General features: G+C 36.6%; 1 protein-coding gene and 1 pseudogene across 4 annotated transcripts in view; both read right to left on the reverse strand.

The window, feature by feature from the left end:
• SNRNP48 (small nuclear ribonucleoprotein U11/U12 subunit 48) overlaps positions 1-20,023 on the reverse strand; it is a 30,905-nt gene extending 10,882 nt beyond the window's left edge. For 2 of the 4 annotated variants that reach the window (XR_006217498.1, XM_042985762.1), the window contains exons 1-9: positions 19,853-20,023; positions 16,423-16,536; positions 16,110-16,170; positions 14,949-15,023; positions 9,693-9,881; positions 9,127-9,248; positions 5,583-5,671; positions 4,578-4,742; positions 2,035-2,088 (exon numbers count right to left, since the gene is read on the reverse strand). Coding sequence is in view for 3 of the 4 variants with exons in the window: in XM_042985762.1 (XP_042841696.1) it covers positions 2,040-2,088; positions 4,578-4,742; positions 5,583-5,671; positions 9,127-9,248; positions 9,693-9,881; positions 14,949-15,023; positions 16,110-16,170; positions 16,423-16,536; positions 19,853-20,008 (1,020 nt within the window). In the remaining variant the exon portion in view is untranslated. Of the gene's footprint in view, positions 1-1,450; positions 2,089-4,577; positions 4,743-5,562; positions 5,672-9,126; positions 9,249-9,692; positions 9,882-14,948; positions 15,024-16,109; positions 16,171-16,422; positions 16,537-19,852 lie in introns of those variants that run through there. The other 2 variants (XM_042985761.1, XM_042985763.1) reach the window with 2 other exon arrangements.
• Positions 61-184, reverse strand: LOC122238933 (annotated as a pseudogene).
• Positions 20,024-20,334: the final 311 nt, after the last annotated feature.

Here is a 20,334-nt window from a genome sequence, read left to right on the forward strand (position 1 = left end):
GCCTCTTATCATCTACATCTATATTTTAATGGATAGTTCGCAGTAGTTGATATTATACTTAAAAATCTGTAAAGAACCCTGGTTACATTTTATGTGTCATTCTTGTCCAGAAACCATACTAATCTTCTCTGTATTATTCTCTGTATTATTTCAATTTTAGCATACGTGCTGCTAAAATGGGCACTCTGGTTACATTTTTCCATACTATCCTACTTTTCCCCAATCCCACCACCCCACTTCTCCTTTCCACTTATTTCTCTCTTCTACTAGAAACCCAAGTATGCCTTTCAATCTTACTCTTCAGTTTCTTCCACTCAGCAAAATCAATGAAATCATATTGAAAAACAAAATGATAAATTAAGTTACAATATATAAAATTGCTGGTAATTCAAATGGTTTTGACCCACAAAAGCAGCAATTTTACATGGTTCAACATTATAATGCCAAAATCCTTAAGATTTTTAAATCTGAATTTTATATATTTAGAAATTAAGTACAACAGCAGTAATAAGACTTCAAATTGGCAAGTGAACAGTTGATTTCCAACTTATAAATCTGAGAGTTGTTTCTCATACCTGAAGCCTAACAGCCAATCTGATCTAAATCCAGTCAACCTTTGTGTCATTATCAGTCACTTATTGAAATAATTAAAGTTTCATTTCTATTTGGAACCCACCCTGGAGTCTTTATCCTGGGTATCCAAGAATCACGATGTTGCTATTAGACATGAGGTGATTAACATTTAATGCTTAAGTCTCACCTGGGTGATCCATCATAACAACAGAATATACTAAGAAAAAGAAAGGGACGACTGATGCATACAACATGGATTGATCTAAAAACACGTGGAGTAGAAGAAGGTATGTATGGTAGGATTCTGTTTATATGAATTCTAAAAAAGATACATCTAATCAACAGCAACAAGAACCAGTCTGTGGTTGCCTAGAGGGGGGGCAGAGAAACTGCCTGGTAAAAGGGGCATATGGTAACTTTTGGGGATGATGGAAATGTTCTCTATCTTGATTAAGGTGATTTTGTTGGCAGGGGTAAAAGTTTGTCAAAAGTCAATGAAACTTACACTTAAAATGGATGTATTTTATTTTATAGAAGCAGTAAACCTCAATAAAAATGATTTACATGAAAGAAAATACAGTGTATTTTTAATTTTAATTAAAATCTAATTTTAATTAACAAGTGAAACATAAGCATCTGATTTTTAAAAATTAATGTATTATGGATAAAAGCTAAAATCTTCTTCGACCACCTTCTCAATCCTGGTTTTCACTCCTAACCTCTCCCATCTATAACTCCTCCCCCAAATAATCACTATTATGAATTTGGTATGGGTTCTTCTAAACCCTTAAAAATGTATTTACATACATATACGGTCACAGAAAATGTATAGTATTGTATTGTACATAAGTATAACTTGTATCTATCTTTCTTCAGCTTGTTATTTTCACTCAGCATTATATTTCTGAGATCTATCCATGTTAATCTAGATAAAGTTTATTTCTTTTAGGTCCAATATAGTAATCACACGACTATTCCATATTTTATTTAACCAGGCCATTTCCCTTCTGACAGATATGTAAGTCGTCTTTCCCTATTACAATTTACCAGTATAGTGGTAAATAGTAGTTCCTGGGGTGGCCACAGGGCTTATAGGTGGTGTTCCAAGGGGACATTAACCTAACTGAAAGGTTTAATTTTTTTTTAATGCAAATGTATTTGTGTATTATTTATATAGCTTAAGTACGGACTTCAATTAAAGAATTTTCTGATACATAAACTATCACAAAGAATGAAACAAAATCAGTAATAGGAAGCAATCATCTATTAAAATATAAGTAAAACAAAATTATAGGGCATGATAGTGTACTCATGGTTAGAAACATAAGTACTTACTGAAAATCAATAATCTGAGCACTAAACAAGTCATAGAAACACATTCTTTTACTCAAAGCAATTGTAATTAAAATATTGGCATATTGGTTATCATGGCATAAGCATAATTAATACATGCACAAATACCTCATTTATATTTTTTGTTTTCTTCTTTTATGACTATGGTGTCTTTCCCCATCCCTGAAATGACAGGAGTAGAAAAAAAAATATTACAAATGATGGACATTTTAATATCAATGTTAAAACGATAACTCACTAGTAATATACTTCAGAACAAGTTATAACATGCATTCAGAACTAAACAGTAATTGTTTTTATTAAGTAAGCTCTACACTCAACATAACTTGAACTCATGATCCTGAGATCTAGACTCACATGCTTTACCAACTGAGCCAGCAAGATGCCCCTAAACAGTTGTTTAAGAGTAAATGTAGAAAATTAAACGTTAAAACCAAGGGACAAAATTGACATGGGGACAAGCAAAATGAGATTTTTTTAAGTTGCATTTTGGAGTTCCACTTTAAAGGTGATTTTGAATATACACTCATGAGAAGGGGAGAATTCATTTCAAATAAAATATTGAAGTCAGAAATGGCCTGATATCCTTATGCTGGCTCCTATCTCAGCTCCCTACAATTCATTCCACCTCAAGTGTGGATATCAAAGATTAGTCCTACACTACTGAGAAGGATGTATTTCCTACTGATACTCAGTTTATATTTAAACTCTAAATATATCCTCTCTAAAGGAAAATTATTTCATGTTTATATTTGAGGCTAATGTATTTAAGTCAATAAAAACTGACCAGAGATGCCAAGAATTACTCAAATGGAAGAAGCATGAACAAACCATAAGGAAGTAAAAGAATAACTCTGATAACTAAGAGTTAATTTGTGTATAATTATTATAAAATACCATTCATTATGTGAATCAAAAGGGATTACTAAGCAAATACTTCATATTTATAAGAAAAGGATAAAATCACAGCTAGCTTGAAACCTATGAAATGAATGACAGTGAGATGAGCAAAATTATTGAACCAATAAGCATTACTAATTCCTGATCACTATTGGCCCTGAAGAGAGAAAAGATATCATTTGAGAGGCCATTATTAGACAAACACTGGGCATACGTTACTAAGTAAGACATCGACCTGCCTTCAAGGAGCTCAGTCTAGTAGGGAGAGTAATAACATAAGTTCAATAAAAAGAACATGCTAAGCAGAGTGCTGACACAATGGGAGAGATCAGCTCTGCCTCAGTGAGAACAGGTTTCATGGAAATGACTAAGCTGGGTCTTAAAGGACAAGGAAGAGCTCACCAAGCAGGCTTTAAAAATAAAAATTAGGCAGCAGAACCTCACAGAGAAAGATATAAATGTGGCACAGTATAGATGAGGAACTCTAAGTAATTCAGGCTGGCTACAGCATAATTTTGGCATTTCATGGGGTTTTGGCAAAATACAATGATGGGTAGGCGGAGCCCTTATTCTGGAGGGTTTAAGAGCCATTCTAAACAATGTGAATTTTGACACTGAAAAGTTTAAGAGTGAAAGTTCACTCTGGCAGTAGAGTAGGGATGTCTCCATATAAGACAAGCTTACAAGCAGATAGAACAATTAGGAAAAACTATCATTTTCCAGATGGACAGCAGTAAGGACAGAGACAAGGAGGTGCATGTAAAGTATCTTCAGGTAAAACTGACAGCAATTAGGAACTAAATGGTAGGAATAAAATAGAAGCCACTAAAATAAATCCTTGACTTCTGCTTAGGTGAATAGATGATGGTCATCCCATTAATCAGAATATGGAATGCTAGGAAAAGAGGGGCAGAATGAGAAAAAGTATGTTCAATTAGAGACCTGATGAAAATGAGATCCAGGCAGATGCCCAGAGGCAGCTGGAATACAGGAATAGACCACAAATGACTTACATTTATTATTTTAGTATTAGTTCATATTTTTCTAGCCATCAAATTCTATGAGGGTTATTAACAAGGGCAAAATTGACTTGACATTAAAGTTTGGATCTTCTCTCTGACCCTATATACCCTTTAACTCAAGAATTAGCAGGAGAGGGGCGCCTGGGTGGCTCAGTCGGTTAAGCAGCCGACTTCGGCTCAGGTCATGATCTCGCGGTCCGTGAGTTCGAGCCCCGCGTCGGGCTCTGTGCTGACAGCTCAGAGCCTGGAGCCTGTTTCAGATTCTGTGTCTCCCTCTCTCTGACCCTCCCCCGTTCATGCTCTGTCTCTCTCTGTCTCAAAAATAAATAAAAACATTAAAAAAAAATTAAAAAAAAAAAAAAAGAATTAGCAGGAGAAAGAAATAATAAGAAAAAGGAGGGAGGATGGAGCAGAAAAAAGAGATCTAGGCAAACACCTTGTTGACAGTTAACCTCTTACCTAGACATTACTTCCATATGTCATGACTAGGAAACTGACTAGGAGTAAAAGAGGGAAACCCACATCCAATCAGGCATATAGAGAACTATGCCACCAGAGCTGTGGTTATTTGAACTAATGTAAGACAAATGATATGAATTCTCATCAATTACTCTCTGTACTGTAATTTACTCTTATAATCCATTTTCTCAACATACTCTACAACAGACAGATCTATTTACTTTTCAAAAGTAAACAGTTCAACATCAGATGATGCAGTGTTAGACTCACCTCTCTTTCCTTCTTCTTGAGTCCCAGTTTTTATCCTTATCTTTATTTCTTTTTCTTTTATGTGGACTCCTACTCCGATCCCTTCTATGTCGTGAACACTCAGCATCCAAATAGCTCCCACCAGACTGCCGTGAATCTACTGAAGCCGATCGCCTTTCTTCATTCCTGAAAAACAGAAAGAATAGTTCAGTTTTTTAATTTTTTTTAATGTTTATTTTTGAGAGAGACAGAGACAGAGCATGAGCATGGGGGGTACAAAAGAGAGGGAGATAGAATCTGAAGCAGGCTCCAGGCTCTGAGCTGTCAACACAGAGCCTGACATGGGGCTCAAACTCACGACCTTGGGATCATGATCTGAGCCAAAGTTGGATGCTTAACCAACTGAGCCACCCAGGTGCCCCAGAACAGTGTTTGCCACCAAACACACACAGACACACCAGCTTAAAGTTGAATATTCTATATCAGAACAACAACAGAATCGATATAAATAGGTATAAGCTGGGGCACCTGGATGGCTCAGTGGGTTAAGCATCCAACTTTGGCTCAGGTCATGACCTCACAGTTTGTGAGTTTGAGCCCCACATCAGGCTCTATGCTGACAGCTCAGAGCTTGGAGCCTGCTTCAGATTCTGTGCCTCCTTTGATCTCTGCCCCTCCCCTGCTCGTTCTCACTCTCTCTTTCTCTCAAATAATAAACAAACATTAAAAAAAAATAGGTATAACCTTACATTCCATATAAGAAGACAATTAAAGAAATCTAGCTCTTAAATATCTTACTGTGTTAATATTTCATCAATATATTTGTTTCTCCAAAACTGTCAAAGGGCAATGTCACAGAGAAACCCTGGTATAATAATCTTGAGGAAGGACAACATGGAACGATTTAAGCATATTAATTAACTACAGTGTGTTATTAATGGTCTTGGAAATGCTAAAATGTAGTCAAATGATTATAAAGTAACAGATTAAAAAGAGAATATTTTACCAGTAAACACCATGACATACTTTTCAGCATCATCCTCTGGTCTTTCCTGCTCTTCCTGCCAATGACTACTGAGTTCTTCCATGTGCACATTTATGACATCCCGAATCACCTTAGGAGAGATAAGCACCCAGTCTCAGATAAGAAAGCTTTTTCAAAAAATTAAGCTAGAAAAATCACTGCTAACAATCATCCAAATATTTACTAAGAGTTATGACAGAATGAACTGTGGGATATGAGTTTAGAGAATATTACAAATTCTGTGGCCAAATTACAACAAGAATGGTAGATGAAAATACTATAGGGGCACCTAGGTGGCTCAGTCGGTTAAGTGGCTGGCTTTGGCTCAGGTCATGATCTCACTGTTCGTGAGTTCAAGCCCCATATCGGACTCTGTGCTGATAGCTCAGAGCCTAGAGCCTGCTTCAGATTCTGTGTCTCCCTGTCTCTTTGCCCTTCCCCCACTCTCTCTCTCAAAAATAAATGTTAAAAAAGAAAAAGGAAAGTACTGTAATCGTTGCTAAACTTGCTAGTTGATTACTATCTTATGATTAAGAAAAATATCCCTATTTTTAAGAAATACATGCTAAGTATTTAGTGACAAAAAAATCATGGGTTATGAAACTTAAATAGTTTAGAAAAAAAATAATGCATAGAGATCAAGAGAGAGAAAAATATACAAATTAAGAGAGAGTGCAAATGACAAGCAAATGGGACAAAATGTTAACAGGTGATCAGGGTAAAGGATATTTAGGAGTTCTTTGTACTATTTTTAGTTTTGCAACTTATTTGTATGTTTGAGATTATTTACAAATAAAGCTTTTTAAAAATCTTGTAATTAAGATGAGAGACAAAATATGAAACATTATAGTCACTTCACAGATACTTTCCTATAAGATTAATATAAACCCCTTACCTGTAAGAACCATTTGGAAGTTTCTTTCTTTCCTATTTATCCATGCCATCAAGCACAGGGCTAGTGAACTGAGAAGCACAGATGAAACTAAAATAGAAGGTTACATTTCCCTCATGCCTAATTAGAAAATGTTTTAAGAAGGTACAGGGAACAAGGGGCAATCTCAAAGACAAACACTAAAAAGTTCAGTTCTGACTGAGTTTCTCCCTACTTCAAGGAAACTTTCAATGGCTCCCAAAGTAAAATGGAACAATGTCCAAATTCCTTAATAGAGCCTTTGAAGCCTTTCATGATTTTACTACATCACATAGCAGAAACCAGCCTTATCTCCTACTGGAGGTTCAGAAACCCTAAATGCTAGCCATCTTGGACTACTAATGGGTATCTCAAAAACTATACCTCTATTTATTTTTAGGAACACTAACCCTTCCACCTGGAATATCCTCATCCACCACTTCCCCTCCTCCACCATATTCTCCTGAGAAAATCTTAGATGTGTCCAAGTACAATCCAGAGAGTGACATGAGTCATAGACACCTGAATTCCAATTCTAGCTCCAGCACTTCCCTAGTAGCCCTCCATGACTCCCTGACTAGCTCTACATGAACTCCGTGAAGCCCAAGTATTACTGGACACAGTTTCCACAGACCTAACCTTGCATAGATTCGCCATAGGAAAGAGCTGATGAACAGACATTCTTTATCCTTCCTGCTTCTCCCTTTCCTTCAAATGCTATCTTCTCTATGAAGCCCATACCAATCTTATCTTTTAAAAATAATCGCTCTTTTCTCTCACATGCTTTGATCTCACTTTATTTTAGTACTGAATGCAAGCTGTATTTTGAAAGCTCTGTTCCACTTGTATAAACTATTCTAAGCTCCTTAAGGGTGGTGTCTGTGTGCCATTTATCTTTACCTACCCAACAGCAGTGTGTTATGCACAGTAACTACAGTAGGTAACTTTTTTCTGAAATTTGACAAAGCTCAGGTTTAGTCCAAACAAAAATTATAGAGGACATGAATGAAGCTAGAAATAGATAAAATGTTGGAAAATTCATGACCAGGAATATGATAAATCACTGAAAGATTTGTAAACACTGAAGTTTTTACAGATGAAAGGTATTTGGGATCTGCTTCCAAATTACCAATGTGGAGGAAGGAGGTAGCAAGTGAGGATATAAAGAAAATGACAAGGTCATAATGTTGATAATTGTTGAAGCTGAGTAACAGGGACAAAAGAGTTCATTAGACTATTCCACCCACTTTAGCATATGCTTGAATATTTCCATAATAAAAAGTTAACCACAAGGGCGCCTATCTAGCTTAGTCCCAAAAGTGTGTGGCTGGCTCTTGGTCTCTGGGTTGTAAGTCTGAGGGCCATGTTGGGTACAGAGATTACTTATATAAATAAACTTTAAACAAAAAAAAACAAAAAAAAAAGTTAACCATAAAATTATGAAGAACACTAGCAGCAACACTAACACTTGGTTACAAGGTACTGAGACCAGAGAAAAACAACTGACGAACCACCAAGTATTTGAGGGGACTGTACAAATACTTAGGTAATATGACGAGGTCCCAGACCTCTACTGGAAGAGATAAAACTGAAACATATACTTTAATTATACAAGAACAGCATAAGATTAAATGCTAAGCTATGTGGTACAGAGAGCATTAAAACAATAAATCAACAAATGACTGAGTCAACTAGCACTTCATGGAAACAATGGGCCTTAAAATTTATATCAAGATTTAAAACAACAATAAAGAGCATTTCAGGTGAGAAAACATGTTATTTGGACATGTAGATAAGAATAAATGTGTGTAATCAGATACAGTTTAAGAGACATGCTTGACTAAAGCAAAAGAAAATGCTTGGTAAAATAAGGTCAGATTATGGAAGGTCTTAGAAATCATAGAGAGAAGTAAGAAATAATGTGGGAAGAATTTAGAGATTCAATAAGGAGATTATTTGTAGAGTGTGGGCAAGGTAATTCATGTACCAAAAAATTCATCAACTCTGACTATCCACTAAAGGACATCTGAAAATAACTTTGGATATACATCAAGAGATTAATACAGAAATAATTTATACCAGACATTTCTTAAGCCCAAACATTTAGAAGAGTACATAAAAGCATGCTAAAATTTCTGTAAGGAAAAGACAACGGCTGTTTGTTGACCAACTTCTGTGTCCACATGCATTATCTCAATCAATTCTTATAACACCCCCACAAAATCTACATAAAATGTATAAAATGAAAAAGTTGCAACTTAAAAAGCTCAAAGAATTTGTGCAAGTCAAATAGCGAATGATAAAGAGTACAACAACACTCAAACCCAGGTCTAAGGCCAAAATCTATGCTCTTATCATGATACAATGCTTTCTCAAAAGTAGGTATTTTTTAAGATTGTACAGCCTCTTTACAAAAGATTTTTGTACCTTGAAAAGGCCTTATTTGCCTGGTACAGTGGATCTGAAAGTAATGGAGCAAATACAAATCAGGTATTTGTATTTCAAGGTGGCCACCTTGAAGCTATTTTCTTTTAAAAAACCTCTATGAACTGTGGAAATCCATAGAACAGACTTAGAAAACTATCGAAGGGACATTCTGTTCTCAACAAAGCTCTAAGAGATTATGTAAAGCTTACCTCAGTATATGATTTCTTGGTTATGTGAACATTCTTAGCTCTATAGGACTGGCGTCTTCTTTTATAATCTCTCACTTCTGCTAGGATTTCAAGGTAAGACTTTGGACTTTTTCGACTATTATCTAATAAAAGAATAAAACAAAATTATTATATCCTTGGAAGCTTTTAAATTCTTACTAATTAGCAGGAAGAAAGACCGCAATCATCCAATATTTCAACATGTTTCCATGCATACAAAAACATCCTAAAAACTCCGTATTATACAAATAGACTAAGTTTTATATCATTCCTTTTCTCCATTAGTTGAACCTAAGATTGTTAAGGTACAAAGATTAAAAGACCGGCACAGCTATAAGTGACATTCTTATAGAAGGAGAATATGCTTAATGCAAAGGACAGAGAGCAAAATTTCATGCCCTGAGTAAATATCTTAACATATATGTGAATATCGGATAATGCAAAACCATCCTCTTTCAACTCAAAATGGCCTAACAACTAAATCTTTGTAACACTCAAAGAGCGAAATGACAATTAAGAAATATAAAACTATTATATTCATCTCAAACCTTGATTGACTTTGGCAGCCAAGTCTACAAAGAGATCACTGTCATTTTCAATAATTTGAGAATCCGAGCGCTTTTTCTTCGTCTCCTCCATTACAAAATCATAGAGGGCAAGACGATCAGCTTGTGTTAGATCACAAACAAACCGTTTGTGATTCAGAGGAACTTCAACAGGTAATGAAGAATAAATCCCTAGTAAAAATAAAACCACAAGAATAAACAATACATGAAGCATTGTGGACTTAAAATTTACTCCTCATCTTTAAACATGCGCTGTAATAATGCAACATTAACACAATTGTTTTCACAGTAATCCCTAAAATACAAAAAATATCCGTCTGTGTGATAAATAATAAACAGTGACTTTATCCTCAAAGCCATACCCACAGAAAGCATGTACTGTGGATGTTTGCTATTCTCTCCAAAAACATTAAGACACATCCCATGAAGGCAAGCAATAATAACCATGAGATAATTTGCTCATAAGGAAACCTTCTGGGTAACAATTTTTAAAAGGCTACCCATATGATAATAGTAACTTCCTTTCTGTTTATATGCTTTTTCCCGTAAGAGCTGGGGAAAAAATGCTTTTAATAGGTAATACACGTTGTAGTCCCTCTGAAAATATATTATAGAAATACGAAAAATGTGTAAAAAATGTCTTTTTTATATGAGACATCAAGTTAGATGCTCCGTATTCAAAATATACCCCACTTGTGCAATGACTCAGAGCCAGGGACCAAAACACAATTAATTAGGTAGCAGAAATCCCAAACTTCCTCAGACCAGAGAAAGACAGATAAAACTGAAACTAAATTTGTTTTAATTTTCGGAAGAGGAAGCATATTGACACAACCAAATTAATTTAAAAGAGTTAAGAGCACTGCCCCCCCCAACAGTCACAGAACTTTCTAAAATCTGCTCATTAATGAAAGAAAGTAAATACAATACCTTGATGTGATGTATTAAACATTGAAGAAAATTTTTGTTTTGAGATTCAAATTTTCTCAAAGAAATAAAAATTTATGGTAACTGTAAATAAAGCAATTGTTTTAACACAATTCTTTCTAGCCTTCATTATTTACTAATGCAAACAATAAATAGGAGCTACTACCCTAAAGTAGTAACTTTGGTTCACAGAACAAGTAAGATCAGTAGCTCTTCCCAGATACTTTTATTTGATAAAGTCTAGCCTTAACTTCCCAGATAAAGAGGCAAAAGAAAAATTCAAGTAAGAGCAAACTACCAACTAAGCACTACAACACAAAAAAAGAGATGACTTTACATTTGTCTACATTAGGAGGAGGGCTACACTGAATATGAGTCCATGAACAGATACGGATAACAATACAGGGTCATTTGTATTAGTCGAAGGGTTTTGAATTAGTATTGAAGGGTTTCCTTTCAAGTCAATCAATTTTACTATAATTGTGGTAGACACTATGAAAAGCTTTTTTATGAAGGCAGATGTGAAAACATTTAATTTTGTACCATAAAAATGAATTAGCTTTGATAAGCCTAATTCCTTTGAATATAGGCTTTTATAAAAATCTGGGAGAAAAATACAAAGATTAGAAAACACTGATATATTACAAACAAGATCCACATAAACCTTTGCCTATTATTTTTAGACAAAGAAATATAATTTCCTCCTTAAATTATTCTGAGTTGTCTTCATTCATCTTAAATTTCTGTATGGTGATGATGGATACTTAAATTCCTTGAAATTCAACGAAAATTCCAAAGACTCTAATACTGTGACAGTGGTTAAGATCAAGTTTAGAAATTTGAGTGATACTTTTAAAAGGATATCATTTGCAAAAAGGATACTGCATATCTTTAAATAAGGAGTACATTCAGGTTCCTAATTCCTCTTTATACTCACCCCAATTACTGAAAAAGAAAAAGTACAGGAAAAGTTAAACAACAAACTGCATTCAAATCATTCAGAACATAGATATTTCTGACAAAAAAAAAAAAAAAGGATAAACACAAATAAGCTTACATTTCCATAAAATGTAACTTTTCAAACACAAGCTTCTACAGGATTTAGCAATACACCTAGATGTGCTGTAATCATTAAATTCCATGATCCTCTACTTTTTTTTGTAGTAGCCTTTTAAAAGCTGTAGCAAAATATATATAACATAAAATTTACCATCTAACCATTTTTAAGTGTACAGCTCAGAGGCATTAAGTATATTACACTGTTTTGCAACCATAACTTCTGTCCGTCTCCAGAAGTTTTTCTTCACCCAAACTGAAACTCTAATCTACCTTTTTAGTAACTCTAATTCTTTCTTTTTAGTCACTTTTGCCATCACAGAGCATCTTAAACGTATGACATATATAATATTAAACATTAACAGAAGGTACTGGCTCAAAGATACAAATTCAGAATTTTAGGAAGAATACATACAGAGTCAATTTCCAACATCAGAGATAAAGAAATTAAGGCCCATAGAGGTAAAATGACTTGCCCAAGTCACACAAGTGGTAAGAACAGATTAGGCCTAGAACCAATCTACTAGGGTCTCTCAAGGGTTTAGTATAATACACTGATCTTCAAATCATGGCCATGATTCAAATATAGTCATGAAATTGATATACAGCAAATAATACTGAAAGAAAAAGATACGCCACTAAATGTAAAATGATTGTTTATGATTAAAATTAGCATCTTGGTTATAAAATTAACACCTCATGGTTGATAATAGGTAAGTACATCTCATGGTTGCATCAAGCTTTCACAAGTTCATGAATTGAGAATTCTGTACACTGAGTGGAGACCTGGTACGACTGACAAAATGGAAACATAAATATAACTTATCAAAAACTTACAACTTAGTACAAGACACACAAAATATTAATTAAATGGGAAAATGTAAATTTGCTTATGTTAGTCATTCTTCCTTCAAAGTAAATAAATCAGTAACATATTAAAAAAGATTCTTGTTCTAGGCTGTAAGATTTAAAAATGTCTAAGACATAAGTGGGTCACAAAAATAATGTCTATTGAGAAACTGCAGAGCTCTACACAAGATGAAAAAAAGTTTTAAAAAGAGGGTTACAGATCATTTAAGAAAAAATTCTTAACAGTTTAATTTAATGGAGTGTGAAAACAAAATAAAAGTTCCTCTTAACTTTTCTACTGAAAGAACTATTCAAAGTAATTCTTTGCTTCTGTACAGAACTAAATTCAATGTCTAATCCACCTTATTACTTAGTTAATATAAATTTAAAAAATTGAGAACATTAAATTACCCACATATATAAAATTCTCACCCATTTTATTATCTTAATATGGCTTTCTATACATTAATGTGCTTAGAAATTAAATTGCTTAGACAATAGAAATTACCATATATTAGAGCTAGTGCTAGTTTAGCATTCATTATCTCCATTGTTTTAAACAACATTGTAAGATAGTTTTATACTACAGAAAAGGAAACAAAACCTCAGGAAAACTGTCATTTGTACCAGGCCAAGCAACTAGTTTCTTTCCTTAAAATAGGCTTACAAACTAGAACAAACAATGAACATTACTAATAGCAGTGAGCAGGTACAGATTTGAAGTCTGTGATTACCTTGTACTTATAATAGACACAATAAATAATGAATATATTTGAGCAACAGCTAGAATCTTAGTCCATAAATTTCACTAAATGAAATTTTCTAACAGAAAACAGAGTAACTCAGTTCAGAGTGTGTACCAAAATTCAGAACTTGGCCCTCAATCCAGCTTTGCTATTACCAAGACTTGCTATTATCTAACGAAGGAGTGTTAACCCATTTCTGTGTGTCTCTAATTTCTTCACCTGATATGGAGGGGAAAATATTTGTCCAGATTATCTCAAGTTAGTTATGAAAGAGAAACAAAATACATAAAACAGCTTTAAAAAAGAATCTCTTTAAAAAAAAATAAAATATTGAGAGCCTTCAGAACAAACACACCAGAACCTTATCATTACTCTCAGATAGGGTTTGTTTCCTTATCTGTAAATCAGATGCCAGATTAGATGATTTTCCAGTTCTCTTTCAACTCTAAAATAAATTCAGCAAATCTATCTGACTAGTTAAAGTCAAAAAGGCCTTTAACTATTAACCCCTCCAAAAAGACAATAGCAAAATCCTCTACATTTTTATTGGTTTGTTAACTAAACTGGGGGTTAAGAGACAGAATCAATAATAAGGGCCAAAAAAAGGCTTGATTGATCAGAGCTCAGTAATCTCTTCAAGTAAGAGTCAAATGTCTCCCTCAAAGAAAAAAAAACCCTAGAATTTGGCAAAAAGTACATAAAAATGGGAGCTTTAAAACAGGAAATACAAGAAATGTGCTTCTGGCTGTTGCATGGAACCAATGTAATATACACCACCGGTAAGAGAGTTCCTCCTCCTGAAGCCACAGTGCAGCTTAAGAAAAAATCAAGTCCAGATATTGGCTTAGAACAAAGGGTAAAGACTGAACTTCAGCAAGGGAGAAACAAATCCTAACTACGGGCTAATGAATATAATTGAGCTAGAAAGAAAAATGAGGGGAGGAAAAAAAAGGTAAGATGCCCAGAGAAATCTATCTTTAGAAGGTTCAAAGACAACTCAGAAACCCTTATAAGAAGGAGCCAGTAATGCTTTGGCTACATGTTATATCTAGGTTCAGAAATCTATTAACTCTATCTACTCATTTACTTCTATGTTTTGGATGGATTTCGTTTTCATTTCCTAAAAGCTCATACTTAAAAATTCTAACTTAGTCTCTGCTAAATTAAGTCCCTGGAAGAAGGGACTGGGCATGAAGGGGTCCACAAACTTTCTGAACCTGTATGGAAAACCTTGTGTTTGGGCTTTATTCTCAAATTCTCTTTCAGCCTAAGCCTTTCCTTTTACATTGTGTTTCAATATCCTTACATTTAACAATGGGCTAATTCTCAAGAAAGGAAAGAAATCTCAGGGTTAGACAATCTCAATGGGATTTAGTTACCAAATAACTAGAATAAAAATGATCTACAAGATAATCTCACCTATTAGGTGATTCCAAGGCATGAAACCCTAGCTAAGACAGCAACCCAGTGAGATTCTGCTATATTTGAGCAGAAAATATCTAACAAATGAAGCTGACACCAAACACATTGGCCTAATGTTAAATGTAAAACTTAATTTTTCCCATGTAACTGTTTGCACAAGATTTTTCTTAAAAATTAGTAACATGTCCTTAAAAAATAGTTTGAATCATTAATTAGCTCAAACTAAGATGCTACTTACTTTGATTATAACAATCACCCTCTTTTCCAACTGCAGTTCTAGCTTGTTTAATTATCTGGAATTGTGAGTCCTTATCTGTCAAAAAAGCACCCATAAACACAGAATGAATCATCAGTGTCCACAACTAAATTAACTAATTGGTTTCTAATCCAAGCTCTTTGGGCACATTGACAAATCTTCCAGAATCTTAAGAACAAAACACCCACATCACTCCCCACGTAATCTGAACGCAGAATTCTTTCAGATCTAGCCAGGACCCAGTAAGTAACAAGACTTCAAGCGGTTCAGAAAACATTACCATCAGGCATACTGCAGTAGGTGTTGCAAATTTTAGCAACCAATAATAGCTACCATTTCTTGACTCTAGCTAAGCGTCAAGCACTCTTCTAAGCATTTTACATATATATCATTTAATCCTCACAAAGGTGCTATTATCATCATCCCCCATTTTATGAAGAAATTTAGGCAACAAAAATGTTAAATTACCTTTCTGAAAGTCACAAATCTATTAGTGACAAAACCAGGAGTTGAATCAGGGCATTCTGATTCTACAGCCTGAAATTTTAACCTCTATCTATGCTGTTAACACCTAGAACACACTTCCATACTCAGTCTGCAAACTGTGTTGTGTGGCCAGATTTTTGTTATAACCAAGAAAGAAAGTATCTGTCTTACTGTACAAAGCTTTCCATGACCTATTAATAAAAGCCTCATCTCTAAATTTCAGATTAAGCAAACTACTTTCACTGTACATTAATTAATCCTACATTCTCTCAAGGTACAAAATGTCCTTCTTAATCACAAGCCTACTAAAAAGTCGATTCTTTTGATAATTCAAAAATAAAATATCAATGCCTATAGTAAGATATTTTTAAATTATAATTAAACTTGGGGCGCCTGGGTGGCTCAGTTGGTTAAGCGTCCGACTTCAGCTCAGGTCACGATCTCGCTGTCTGCAAGTTCGAGCCCCGCGTCAGGCTCTGGGCTGATGGCTCAGAGCCTGGAGCCTGCTTCTGATTCTGTGTCTCCCTCTCTCTCTGCCCCTCCCCCGTTCATGCTCTCTCTCTGCCCCTGCCCCGTTCATGCTGTGTCTCTCTCTGTCTCAAAAATAAATAAACATTAAAAAAAAAAATTTTAAATTATAATGAAATTAATACTTACTCAAAGTAATTGAAGGTATCTTCACATTCTCATAGAAAAAATCAGAATTATACATTTTATCCTAAATGGTAAAAACAAAAAAAAAAGTTAGTATTCTTGAGTAACAGATAATTGACTATTTTAAGATTTGACATGAACAAAAGATTATATCATTTAAATATTTCTTAATAAAGTTTGCGAAATTAGGCAAGTACCATTCCACCCCACAACTGACTATTATTTTGACAGAAAACCTCACACTATATCTTCCGAATACTGTAAATTTATTAATGTAGGAATTACATGACATATATACATAATAAATATAGGGTACCTCTTCTTCTTTGGTATAGCCCAGTTTCCTCAATCTACAAGATACCATGTGCTTTGCTAAAGATGATTTAGGCATGTGATGATTGGAATCATAGGGGCATATCACAACGTCATCCTATAAAAAAGAAACAGAAGCAAAAAAAGGGGTACATAATATTTAAATAAATGATTATACCATTAAAAGTTTACTACTCGATTAAGTGGTACTATCCATTCATCTCTTCTGGAGGCCTCTTTCCCAACCCCCTGTGTGATGTATGTGCCCATTAAAAACAAAAACAAAAACAAAAACCTCCCTCCTTCAGTCTCTCTCTCCTTTATAGCCCCCTCTCCACTCCTTCAAAGACCAGCCCTTTGAAAGATTTGTTTACAGACAAACTACCAGTCAGGAGGTTACTAACAATCATCTTACTACTATAGCCAAAGCACATGTCAGACTCTTTAAAATATGTGAACTCTTAGAAGGTTACAATCCAACTGTTCATTTCTGTCATCCTCATACAGTCTTCATGTCCTACCTCTCTGGTTCCTTCTACTTGGTCTCCTCTAAAGACGTCTTCCTTGGGGCACCTGGGTGGCTCCAGTCGGTTAAACATCCGACTTCGGCTCAGGTCAGGATCTCAGTTCTTGGGTTTGAGCCCCGCATTGGGCTCTGTGCTGACAGCTCAGAGCCTGGAGCCTGCTTCAGATTCTATGTCTCCCTCCCTCCCTCCGTCTCTCTCTCAAAAATAAATAAACATTAAAATATTTAAAAAAAAAAAAAAAAAAGATGCCTTCCTTGTTCTACCTGTACCCCTATAAATGCTGATGTTTTATATAAGTCAAACCAGTGACTTTGTGCCGTTTGATATACACTTACTAGACAATCTCATGGCTTCAATTTCTACTATATAGTAAGGACTCCCAATATCTAAATCTTTAGATCTGGATTCTCTCCTGAGTACCTTATACTAAAAACACTAACAATCCACTATAACAAAAATAAGTTCATTATATTCATGGTCTCCTGACCCCCAAACCTATTCCTCTTGGGTTTCCCAGTTTCAGTGAAAGGTCCCACTTCCTCAAGTAGAAAACCGTCTCTTCTCCCTCATCACTCACATCTAATCAATCACCTAGTCCTTTTCACTAAATAACTCTGAAATCCTACCACATAATCCGTCCTCTCTGCCACTTCCCCACTTCAGGACATCATCATCTCTCTTCTGGATTACAACAGCCATTGCCTAACTGCTCTGCTTCCAGATCTGTTGTCCCTTCCACTCTCCACAATGCAGCTACTTTGAATTCCAGGTCTGCTACTTACTGATTACATGAACTTGGTTCAGGTACTTAACCTTTCTTTGCCTAAGTTTCCTCATCTAAAAAAATGGGTAAAACAGGACTTCTGTCACAGATCTATTGTGAAGATTAAATAAGTTATACACGAGTTTATACACATAAAACAAACAGAGCCTGGAACATAGCAAGTGTCAATAAATGTAAGCAATTATTATTTTATTAAATGGCAAATATGATGATATAGTATGACTTAAAATACCTCCATAGCTCATTAAAAAAAAAAAAAAAATCCAGATTCTTTACTATGGCTGACACAAGGACCTTTAAGATCTGGACCCTTCCCACCATCATCCCCCTCCTTCTCTATAGCCTATGCTTACCTATCCTTAACCACCTTAGGTTTCCTGATCTGGTCACATCCTTTTCCCCTGCTGTTGATGCTTCCCCTGTGCTTCACCCAGCTAATTTAGCATACTTTTATCAGCTGAGAATTCACCTTATCCAGGAAACCTCCACAGTCCTACGACAGCCTCCAATAACCTGTACTACAGCTAGTCATAGACTGAGTCACATGATAATGTAGGCTGATTTCTCTGCACTCCCCGTCACCACACCCAGACAGTAAGCTCTGCGACAGGACCTGTGACTACTGTTCACTGTACTTCAGCATTAAAACACTCCTGCAGAAAAGTGAGGCTTCATTAACTATCTGGACTGCACCTATTCAAGGAATGATGACTATCACATACCAGGATTTTTAAACCAGTCACTGTCTTGAATAGCAGACCTTGGCTCGGTAAAATTTAGATGTACACTCACAGCTAATTGTCATAATTTTGGAATTTTACAAAGAAGTTTTAGAGAGGCAGCATGGCAATTAAACACACAGACTCTCGGGAGCCAGAATGCCTGGGTTCAAAATCCCAATCGCCCTTTACTAGCAGTGTGTCCTAGGCAACAAATTACCACCTCTCTGGCTTTGTTTTCTCATCTATAACATGTGGCTAATAGGGTAATTAGAAGCATTAAACGAGGTAACTAACCTATATAATAAATAGCATAAGCAAAGTGCTATTTAAGTGTTATTAGAAATTTCAGTGGTAAGGAAAGGCATGGTAGGATCCACGCAATGGAATTCACAGCTTCAAACACCCCTCTAAACAAACAACAAAGATCTTTTTAGGGGCACCTGGGTGGCTCAGACAGTTAAGCATCCAACTGGTTTCCGCTCAGGTCATGATCTCACAGTTTAGTTAGTTCTCACCCCACTTAGGGCTCTGCACTGGCAGAGGGGAGCTTGCTTGGGATTTTCTTTCTCCCTCTCTGCCCCTCCTCCACTCGCGCTGTCTCTGTCTCTCTCAATTATATAAACTTAAAAAAAAATCTTTTAAAAATTTCCACCAGGACTTTAAGAAACGTGAATTGTTTGTGTGTAAACTAAATATACTCTAACTGCCTTTGGAGAGTCAGTCATGTAATTTAAACCTGGGAGAAATTATTAGAGCTCGATAAACCCAGAAAGAGTATTAGAGATCATGAATTATCCGAGTGAAGCGCTTCCGTTCCTCCCATCCCATGAAAAATAACCAAAAATCAGGACTGTTCACTCTCATACACGTGCCTACATTTTTAAAAACAATTTTAACGTTCAAAAGAGTTGCTAGTCACCATCTCTTAGTGACATCCTCTAATAATCCTAGAATCGGTGCTGTCCCAGGCGGAAGCGTACAACTTTAAGGCAGAGACAGCTGAACTCCCAAGCTCTCTCCCGACGCCGAATCTGGTGCAACTGCGGCATCCATGTGACAGATGACAAAGCAAACGGCCAACACGTCTGCTAGCAGCACTCCGACTCCCCTATTTTCTAGGTAAACCCCAGACCTGCCACCCCTCCCCACTCACCGCATTTTCACCTCCTCAAACCCAAGCTCCGCGCTAGGAGCGCCGCACAGGTGGCGGGTGCGCGTCGTTCCGGCGGCTCCCGCGCGCCCCACCCGCGGCCCGCCGGCGACGAGGCGCACCAGGCCGGGTCCCGGGCGCCCACCACGGCGCTGCAGACGGGCGGGGGCTCCCACGCGGAGTCCTCCCCCGCCAGAAAAGACCGCAGGCGGAGAGCCCCCAAAAGGACCCTGCGCGCAAGCCGCCCTCACCTCTGCCGCCCCCTCCTCCCCGGGGTCCAGCCGATCCAGGCTCCAGCCCAGGGACGCCGTCACCTCCTCCAGCGTCCGGCAGCAGCTCTCCACGAACTCGCTAAGCTCCTGCTGCAGCCGCCGCCGCTCCTCCACAGGAGGCGGCTCGCCCTCCATAGCCGCAACCGGCCCGCCAGAAAGAAGCGGCAGAACAGCCGGCCCCGCGCGCGGGCCTCTGGGAGGTGTGGGCGGGGCCATGCCGCCACGTGACTGGAACCGCCTATAGGAAAAGGCCCCGGAAGGAGCCGAGCTGTCATTTAGAGAGGTGTTCCCCGGTCTCTTCCTGGTGTTGCAACTTGTGTAATTGCTCCCGGATGCGTTTGCGACGGGGCTTCTCTGAACTGCATTCCAGCCTGCCCCCACAATTGTAAAACAAACAAACAAAAAAGTTTATGTCGCCCTTTGCTCAGTTGCCTCTAAGATTCTCCGTCCTTCCGACGAAG

This window comes from Panthera tigris, chromosome B2, assembly GCF_018350195.1.
Source record: "Panthera tigris isolate Pti1 chromosome B2, P.tigris_Pti1_mat1.1, whole genome shotgun sequence".
Taxonomy (NCBI): Eukaryota; Metazoa; Chordata; class Mammalia; order Carnivora; family Felidae; genus Panthera; species Panthera tigris.